The 10,541-nt window shown below is 43.3% G+C and overlaps 1 protein-coding gene across 4 annotated transcripts in view; it reads left to right on the top strand.

Moving 5' to 3' along the window:
• LOC143987091 (uncharacterized) overlaps positions 1-10,541 on the top strand; it is a 91,140-nt gene that overhangs the window by 799 nt on the left and 79,800 nt on the right. For 2 of the 4 annotated variants that reach the window (XR_013276594.1, XR_013276593.1), the window contains exons 2-3: positions 3,710-3,909; positions 10,374-10,536. Coding sequence is in view for 1 of the 4 variants with exons in the window: in XM_077485620.1 (XP_077341746.1) it covers positions 10,374-10,536 (163 nt within the window). In the remaining 3 variants the exon portion in view is untranslated. Of the gene's footprint in view, positions 1-1,349; positions 1,373-3,709; positions 3,910-10,373; positions 10,537-10,541 lie in introns of those variants that run through there. The other 2 variants (XR_013276595.1, XM_077485620.1) reach the window with 2 other exon arrangements.

Here is a 10,541-nt window from a genome sequence, read left to right as displayed (position 1 = left end):
CATACCTTCTCTGTGTCTGTGTCGGGGTTTTAGGTGAATACAGGGGCAGATGGTGTTAAGAACTGCCCTAAACCCCCGCCTGATACCCTTACGCACTCCTCTACGAGGGGCTTTGGGCTGTGCGGGGGGCTGGTTTTCTGCTGGTAAGTCTGCAACCATGTTTGATTGCATATTCGGGTCTCCTAAGTTGATAAACAAAAGATCCCCTGACTTAATCGCACTTCTATCACTATGAAAACGCGCCAGTTATAAAATAATCAGCAACGTGTCTCAGAGCAACAGAGCTCACGTCCTTTCCCAAGAAGAGAAATTCTGCAAGTGAGCCCAGCTCCTGCCAGAGCTCCTTTTTATATCGGGGACTGGCTCGCTATGACATCATCAGGTGGGTTGACCAATGGGCATGTCGCAAGACCACTTTCTTTTTTTTTCTTCTAACTGACATTTTCTAACTGACAATCTAAAAATAGATATGGCCATGTCACATGACTTTTTTTTAACTGACAAAACTGTTAACCCTTCGCTGCAAGAGACAGTTTTGACATGTCTCGCACACTTGCTACAATAAACATGTTTTTTAGCTAGAAAAATTACTTATAATAGCCAAATATGATATATTTTCTGAAAGCATGAACCTCAGAGGTTGCCATATTTTACATCTGTATATATGGTTAATGGTGTTGCGCTCCACTAATAGTACAGATAAATAAAATAGATAAATATGGGAATATTGAGAACTTTTCTTCTTTTATATAGAAATAGACACTTTCACTATTACTCCGTTGCACCTTATTGGACATTGAACTATTCATTGTTTGGTTATTTTCAGATTTTTTACACTATGTGCACTATGGATTGAAAAAAAAAATATATATATATACATTTTTTTTTTTTTTTTTTTTTCAATCCATAGTGTATATAGTGTAAAAAAAATCTGAAAATAACCAAACAATGAATAGTTCAATGTCCAATAAGGTGCAAGGAGTAATTAATAGTAAAAGTGTCTATTTCTCTATAAAAGAAGAAAAGTTCTCAATCCATATCACTACTATTCATTGTTTGGTTATTTCAAATTTTTTTTTTTTTTACCACTATATTTTTGAGTTTTTACACTATATGCACTATGGATTGAATTATATTCTATATCACATTGTATATTGACAGTTATACCCATATTTATCTATTTATCTGTACTATTAGTGGAGCGCAACACCATTCACCATATATACAGTTTATCGATTTAGGGGAGGGTTTGAACCTCTGTCGGTGTTCAGCTGCAGCCAGGGGAGAAGAACTCCCCTCCGAAGGAGTCAGCGGGTGCCCCGAAACACGGAGGGAAGAAATATGAGGGACCTGTAGTACCATTCACCGCCAGGTGAGGGGGTGTGGAGCAGAAATGAGTGATTTGTACTGTAATACCATCTACTGCCAGGCGAGGGGTTGTGGAGCAACAATGAGAAAGGGAGGGGGACCTGTAATACTATTCATTGCCATGTGAGGGGGGTGTGGAGAAGAAATATTGGAGAGGATCTGTAGTATCATTCATTGCCACATGAGGGAGGTGTGGGGAAGGAGGGATCTGTAGTACCATCTACTGCCACGTGAGGGAGGTGTGAAGCAGAAATAAGGGAGAGGAAGGGATCTCCAGTACCGTTTACTGCCATGTGGGGGGGGGGGGGCTGTGGCACTGAAAGCGGTTGTATAATCCTTTTTACAACTTTTACCTACAGGAAAGCCTATAATAAGGCTTACCTGTAGGTAAAAATAAATCTCCTAAACAGAACAGGTTTAGGAGATATTCCCCTCACAATGCGCACGGGGGATTCTCGGCTGAAAGTCCGACAGACTATTCACCGACATGTGGGGGGGATGTGGAGCAACAATATGAGAAAGGGAGGTAGATCTGTAATACCCTCCACAGCCATGTGAGGGGGATGGAAAGCATGCATATGGGCAAAGGGGGATCTGTAGTACTATTTTACTGAATGAAATTGATTAATTCAGATTTGTTGTGATTGGCCTCTACCATGTGATCACTGACCAATCGCAGCTAACAGCACAGTTGTATACAATGGATGGCATGAAAGAAAGTCATCCATTGTTTACAATTGACGTGATCTGCTGTGATTGGTCACATCGATCACATGACACTGGCAGCGGGCCGGTGCACTGATCAGTTGACGGCTGTGTCCGCTGACAGATTACATGGATGCAATGCCCTGTGCAAAAGTTATAGCGTTTACAAAATAGGGGATAGTTTTATGGCATTTTTATCAAATCTTTTTAAATATATTTTTGGGGGATATTTATTATAGCAAAGTGTAAAATTTTTTTATTTTTTTTTCAAAATTGTCGCTCTTTTGTTTATAGCGCAAAAGATAAAAACCGCGTGGATGATCAAATACCACCAAAAGAAAGCTATTTGTTGGGGGGGGGAAGACATCCATTTTTGTTTGGGAACCATGTCGCATGAGCGTGCAATTGTCCGTTAAAGTGACACAGTGCCGAATCTCAAAAAGTGCTCTGGTCTTTGGTCAGCAAAATGGTCCGGGGCTTAAGTGGTTAATGCAACTAGTTTAAAGTGGTTGTAAACCTCAGACATGAAATATGAACAAAACATATCCCTCTATAGTGTGTACTTGTCTCAGTTAAGAGCACTAAGTGTCACTTTTTGTCTGCTGCTTCTTTTAGCATGAATCGCTTCTGACAAGATTTCCTGACACCAAGAGAAAAATGGTGATACAGGAGGGAGCTCCAGCTGACTGACAACCTCAGCTCTGTTGCTGTGTGAAGGGGGGGGGGGGGTGTACCTTCCCTCCAATCAGCTTTCAGGAGCTCTCCTCACTGAGCTCTGCAGAATGTTACTTCAGCTCTGCCCCCACCCCCCCCTTTTTTTTTTTTTTTTTTAATATAGACAAGCTTAGTAAATTCAGGACTTTGCCTGAAGAGGAGACCGCAGATACACAGGTACAACTTTTATATAGGAGATTTGTTTAAAGAGGAAGTAAACCCTTCCAAACAACTTGGACCTATAGGTAAGCCTAGATTAAGGCTTACCTGTAGGTCCAAGCAATATCTCCTAAACCTATATGGTTTAGGAGATATTTGCCCGAAAATGGGCACCGCTGTCTACGGCGCATGCGCCGTAGACAGCGGCGCGCAGGCGCACTAAATGCGGCAAATCCAAGAATGGATTTGCCTAATTTGTCGACTCCCGTGCGCATGCGCGGGAGTGACGTCATCGCGGCTTCGCCGTATGGCAGCGGCGGAGCTGCGAGACGCGACTCCCGTGCGCATGCGCGGGAGTGACGTCATCGCGGTTGCGCCGCTGTGATTCGTCGGAGCTGCGAGACGCCACAAGCAACGTGGATGCGGCGGACTACAGGGGACAGCGGCGACTTCGCTGGCTCCTGTGTCAGGTAAGTGACACATAATGAGCTACTATGCGATGCATAGTAGTCCATTATGCTTTACCTTTGCAGGGAAAAAAAGAGGAAGTAAACCCATCAGGGTTTACTTCCTCTTTAATCTGTGTATATTGCATAAGGATTGTCCCTTCACTGGGTATATGTAAGGGTTTACAACCACCTTAGTGATTAGCTAACTGTATTTAGCTTATGTTCTCTCTCTTCTATGCTTGGAGTTCTGCTATAAAACGTTGGACACTTCCTGGGATATTATTAATATAAGAAATGTATTTTTCTGTCTGCAGTGTTTGCGATTTCTCACCTGGTGACCTTGTTTGGGCCAAGATGCCAGGTCACCCCTGGTGGCCGTCATTAGTTTACAACCACCCCAACGAAGACACACATTTCAGAGGAAAGGGCAAGTCTCTTCATGTTCACGTGCAGTTCTTTGATGACCCACCAACTAGAGGATGGATAGGCATAAAATATGTGAAGAATTATTCAGGTAAGTAAGCGCTTTAAATGTTGAAGTTTTATTTATAAACACTTTTTTTTATGTGTAAACCAGTTATGTTGGACTTGGTCAATGAGCAGACCAGAGGACAGTGGTGTGAGAAGAGCATGTTAATCCCTATCCAGCGTTTCAGTGTCACTTTGAAAAGTTCTGAGCGCCCAGGGGGTGGGGAGGATCCACAATCATATGACCAATGTGACTGGCTTGCATAGTGGTCACTTGATGGGGAGCTGGTCTTGCCAGCTACTGATTGTTGGGATCTAGATGTGTCATTGACAGGGTGGATAAAATATAGATTAAAGAACATTACGGCTATGAGGGTACCTCATCCAACTTTGCATAGAGGGCCAACATGATGGATTATTGCGGTACCAGAGAGGGATTTTATACACAAGTTAATAAAGAATACATTTATTGTAACAAAATTTACACATAGAAAACACACAATAAAAACATCCGACTCATTGTAAGGTTCAATACAATAGTTACTGAAAATATCAGAGATGGTCGACGAGTTTCACTTAACCGATTCTGAAGAAGTTATTAACCACTTAAGGACCAGGCCTCTTTTTCAGATTTGGCATTTACATGTTTAAAACTTTTTTTTTTTTTGCTAGAAAATTACTTAGAGCCCCCAAACATAATATAAATACACACCACACACCAATACACAAATAACGCCCTAGAGAATAAAATGGTGGTCATTGCAACAGCTTTTTTTTTACACCGTATTTTCTCAGCGGTCTTAAGAGCGTACTTTTTTGAGAAAAAATTCACCTTTTTGAATTAAAAAAGACACCAGTAAAATTAGCCCAAGTTTTTTTTTTTTTTTTTTTTTTTGACGAGTAAATTGATACCAGACATGTCATGCTTCAAAATTGCGCTGCTCATGGAATGGCGTCAAACTTTTACCCTCAAAAATCTCCATAAGCGATATTTAAAAAATTCTACAGGTTGCAGAATTATTGATCTCGCTCTACCGATCGGGGCAATACCTCATATGTGTGGTTTGACTGCCGTTTTCATATGCGTTCGCTTCTGTGTGCGAGCTCGTCGGGATGGGGGGGGGTTAAATTTTTTTTATTTATTTATTTTACTTGATTTTATTTTTACACTTAAAAAAAAAAAAAAAAAATACATGGATCACTTTTATTCCTATTACAAGGAATGTAAACATCCCTTGTAATAGAAAACATGACAGGTCCTCTTAAATATGAGATCTGGGGGGTCAAAAAGTCCTCAGATCTCATATTCGGACTATACCTTTTTAAGAGGTGTGGGCGGAAGTGACGTTTTGACGTTGCTTCCGCCCTCCTATGGTATAGAGATGGGTGGGGGCCATCTTAGCCTCTCTCGTCTCTATACCCAGCAGAAGAAAGGACCCGACGGCTCCAGAGAAGGGGGGTGGCACCTCCCGCCACCGATAACGCTGATCTTGCGGTGAACCCACCGCAGAGACCACCGTTATCGTACACAGGACCGCCTCCTGTAAAGAGGGTTATCTCGCTTGTGGCAGCAGTATCTGCTGTTACCGAGATATCCCTCTTCAAAAAAACGACGTGCATTTACATGAGGCGGTCCTTAAGTGGTTAAGTGAAACGTGTCAACCATCTGATATTTTTTGTAACTATTATAGATGTTTTTTTTTCGTGTTTTCTACGTGTAAATTTTTGTTAAAATGTATTCTTAACTTGTGTATAAAACCCCTCTCTGGTACCGCAACAATCCATGTTAGTTCTCTAGCTATGCATATATATATTATTATATATATCTCTCTATATTGATATATATATAATAAAAATGTATGCTTTTGGAGTAAAAATCTAAAGAGTTTTCTATTTAGCATGAAATGGAGCTTAGTTCTGTAGCATGAGGCTGTATATTCTGCAAAATGTTAAATTTTTGGTAAACTCATTCAATGAATCCTAACTGAGAGAACACGCACTGCATTGATGCATTCACACATTTCAAAGTAATCACGAGATGAAACAAAGTTGAGGAATATTCTTTTATCCCATTGTTTTGAAAATCTATGTACACGACAGACTGTGTGATTGTTTGAAGAGAAATGCATCTGTACTAGGCTAAAAGTGTGAGGCGGAAGGGCAAGCAGTAAAAATGAAGTTAAAGATTCTAACTACCTGCAAGAAGGAGTCCTTCAATTTTTAAAGGGCACCTGTCATTTCAGATCCATCATGGCAGCGCCTGTTAGCGGGCATCCAGTCAACTGCTGCTGCCACCTCCCTCGCCTTCAACCTAAGAGGGCTTTCACACTGCCGTGCTCATAGCATCGGCGGTAAAACGCCGCTATTTTTAGCTGCGTCTTACTGTCGGATTTGCAGCGCATTTCGGCCGCCCCCGCTAGCGGGCAAGAAAGGGTTAAACCCGCCTACAATAGCGGGATTCTGCCAGCAGTAATACAGCTCTGCCCCATTGATTTCAATGGGGAGCAGTGGTGGAGGAGCGGTAAACGCACCGCTCCAAAGAAGCTGCTGGCAGGACTTTTCTGAACGTCCTGCCAGCGCACCGCTCCAGTGTGAAAGCCCTCGGACTTTCACACTGGAGACAATGGTGCAGCAGTTTGAGGGCGCATTGCAGGCGCTATTTCTAACACTATAGAGCCTTCAAAACGCCCTCGGTGTGAAAGGGGTCTAATTGTAACAATGACAAGCCTCCATCCCTGATATGTATACAACAAAAGGAGGAAAGAAATGGGACTTTGTATGAGTCAATTCACTGAATGCATACCTTTATTCAATTCGTTTATAAAATTATTAAATCACATTTATAGAGGGTGTCAATCTGAAATACAGGACACAATATAATGTAATAGTTATACAGAGCAATATAAAACTTAATAAGCACTATAGTTAAAAAAGGACACTCATCCATTCATAAAAGTTCAATGAACATAATTGATTTTTCATTGTGAGCCAAAATTGTCTAAGCATCAGTTCGATGTAATTCGACGCAGGTTTCATGGCTCATGCAGTAAAATGGTCTGAAATTAAATCAGTGTAAGTATAGGATATCCCCTAGGATATAGGTGTGACTTAAGCCCCATACACACTATGGGTTTTTCTGCTGAGTTTTTCCTTCAGGTTTACCAAAACCATGTAGTGGAAGGCGTGGTATTGCACAATGGCCACTTTTCACTATCCCTTCCTCACTTTTTATTTATTTTATTTGTGTGTGTCTTGTCACAGTTTGTCACTGCACGTTTGATGAGTAGGGTGTCGGTCCTCGGACCAATCCTGAAAGTCTCTGGGAGAGCGGACATAGGCCTTATGGCTTGGTCCAATCTCCATGAGGGGGGGCCTACCTTCGGGGAAGCCCCCACAGTACCAAGTACCTAGGAGGTTCTGTTTCGGCAGTCCTCCCGGGGAAAGGAGGGCTTCCGGTTTCGTCCGGGGCCCACTTGTTGAGTCTGGTACCTCAGTCCCTGTCTGGAGCCTAACGCCCCGGGGGATCAGGGTATGGTCCTTCTTTTGGAGGACATCAGGCACCCGTCTGCACTTTTTAGTGTTTCACTCTTTATGTGTGTGCACTTTTTTTATGCACCGGGTGGAAGTTTTTTGGGTGTGTTTGCACGCCATGGGCTTTTTCAATAGAAAAAAAAACCATGTAGTGGAAGGGCCTGCCTCATTCAATACAAATTGAAACTTCTAATGTTTGACCTCCATATTATATGGTTTTGGTAAATCTGAAGGAAAAACTCAGCAGAAAAAACGATAGTGTGTATGGGGCTTAAGTCACACCTATATCCTAGGGATATGAGCCATGAAACATGCGTCGAATTACATCGAACTGATGCTTAGACAATTTTGGCTCACAATGAAAAATCAATTAAACTGATAGTGTGTATGGGGCTTTACAGTACGGCCAAATGGTGACGCCCACCCTTTAAATCCAAGGGAAGAAGAGGGACAAGGATGATCATCTCCCCCGGGCCTGAGGTGAGGAGTCCCATCCAGACCAGAGACAACAGCCAGGTGGTGACCATGTCACGTCCATGTGAATCTGGTGTATATTTAACAGTCCACACTGCTCTGCAAGGGAAGGAAAATGAAACCATGTGAAATGAATGTGTTGAAGTAATTCACCTGGTCTTCTCCTGGCTGTTGTCTGGTCTGAGGTGAGGTGGGACACCTCACCTCAGCCCCGGGGGGGAGATGATCATCCTTGTCCCTCTTCTTCCCCTGGATTTAAGGTTGGGTGTTACGCCGTCACCATTTGGCCGTACTGTAAGTTACACACCTTTTTTTTTATTTTGAGAGATTGTTCTCCGTTTTTAACCACTTGCTTACTGGGCACTTAAACCCCCCTCAGTCCCAGACCAATTTTCAGCTTTCAGCGCTGATGCACTTTGAATGACAATTGCGCGGTCATACAACACTGTACCCAAATGAAATTTTTATCATTTTTTTTCCCACAAATAGAGCTTTCTTTTGGTGGTATTTAGTTACAGCTCGGAGTTTTATTTTTTGCTAAACAAACAAAAAAAGATGCAAAAAAAAAAAAAATCATGTTTTAATAGTTTGTTATAAAATTTTGCAAATGGGTCATTTTTCTCCTTCATTGAAGTGTGCTGATTAGGCGGCACTGATGGGCTGCATTGGTGGGCACTGATGGGCTGCATTGGTGGGCTGCATTGGTGGGCACTGATGGGCTGCATTGGTGGGCACTGATGGGCTGCATTGGTGGGCACTGATGGGCTGCATTGGTGGGCACTGATGGGCTGCATTGGTGGGCACTGATGGGCTGCATTGGTGGGCACTGATGGGCTGCATTGGTGGGCACTGATGGGCTGCATTGGTGGGCACTGATGGGCTGCATTGGTGGGCACTGATGGGCACAGATAAGGCGGCACTAATAGGCACAGATAAGGCGGTTACCGATGGGCACAGATAAGGCGGTTACCGATGGGCACAGATAAGGCGGTTACCGATGGGCACTGATGGGTACCACTGATGGGCGGCACTGCTGGGCACTGATGGGCGGCACTGGGGTGCAGCACCTTTGAGGCAGATTGTGGGCACTGTGGGTGGCACTGTGGGCACTATGGGCACTGACGGGGGGCACTTACTTTCATTCAGGATGGCACTGCAGGGGGCAGGTGGGCACTGGCAGGGAGCAGGTGGTCGCTTGTATTGTAGGCCGTGATCGGGACTGATGTCCCGATCACGGCCGCCGGTGATTACCGGCTCCGTTCTATCACATGATCAGCTGTCATTGGCTGACAGCTGATCACGTGATAAGGGGTCGGGATCGACCCCTTTCACGGATCGGTGATCAGGCGAGTCTCCTGGATTCGCCGATCACAGAGCGCGCCGCGCGCGCCCCTCAGGGGGCGCGCAGGCCGCTCGTACACGGGACAACGTCAATAGACGTAGTCCCGGAAAAGTAGGTCCGCGCTAATGCCGTCATTTGGCAATAGCGCGGATTCCAAGTGGTTAAAGGATATTCTATACTTGTAGATATCGCTGATTTAATTTCAGAGCATTTTACTCCTGATGATTGGCATGAGCCATGAGTTACATCGAACTGATGCTTAGACAATTTTGGCTCACCATGAAAAATAGATTATGTTCATTGAACTTTTATGAATGGATGAGTGTTCTCTCGTAACTATAATTCTTACGTCTTATCTTGCTCTGTATAACTATTACATATTTATGCAAATGTATTACATTATTTTGTGTCCTGTATTTCAGATTGACACCCTCTATAATATGATTTGTTAATAATTATTTTATAAATGAATCGAATAAGGTATGCATTCAGTGACTTGCCTCAAGTCCCATTTCTTTCCTCCCTTTTGTTGTATACAAAATATTGCGTTGGGTTTTTTTTTTTTTTTTTTTTTTTTTGTGGGGAGAAAAAAGGACATCAATTTTTGTTTGGGTACAGCTTGTCACAACTGGGCGATTGTCACTTAAAGCAATGCAGTGCCGTATCTCAAATGGGCTGATCATTGAGTAGCCAAATCCTCCGTGGCCGAAGTGGTTAAATCGAGGAGATTTAAATCAAAGCCACCCTGGTCATTGACACATCACTCAGTGAGTGCGTTCTCAAAAACCTTGGCAGCCCAAAGGTGCATGTGTGGGAGTTGAAGCCCACCCTTTTGCCGTCGCACATTAGTTACGCTGGCAACAGGTTAGCTGCTTGCCGACCAGCTGCTGTCGTTCTACGGCGGCAGGTTGGCACTGCTGCGTGAATCGCCGTAGCTGTATGTGCAATACCCCCCGCCCCCCCACCACCTCATGCCATTCAGGAGGTGACCTAAATCGATATCTTTGCACATAAACCGTTTACTTATTGCCAGATGACTGAGAGCAGACTGTAAAAACCATGCCAAGCCTTTCCAAAGTTAGTTTAGTTAAAATCTTTGTGTGTGTGTGTATATGTGGATCATTTTCTTTTTTTTAAATGTCATATTTATTTGTACTTTTTAGGTTCCTCTGCCGCAGAAGCCCAAAAAGGGGCATGTTTTTCAGTACCAGGCCTGAAATAACTAAAGCAATGAAAATGGCAGATGATGCACTGAAAACTGAAAAGGACAAGAGGCTGGCACTGGCTGTTTGCACAGAACCTTCTGATACTGAGGAGGAAATGGAGGTAAA

The sequence above is a fragment of the Lithobates pipiens genome, unplaced genomic scaffold (genome assembly GCF_037356315.1).
Source record: "Lithobates pipiens isolate NorthernLeopardFrog02 unplaced genomic scaffold, aLitPip1_a1.2 Scaffold_18, whole genome shotgun sequence".
In the NCBI taxonomy this organism is placed as follows: Eukaryota; Metazoa; Chordata; class Amphibia; order Anura; family Ranidae; genus Lithobates; species Lithobates pipiens.
Note: the sequence above shows the minus strand (reverse complement) of the source record. Positions and strands in the feature narration are given on the sequence as shown.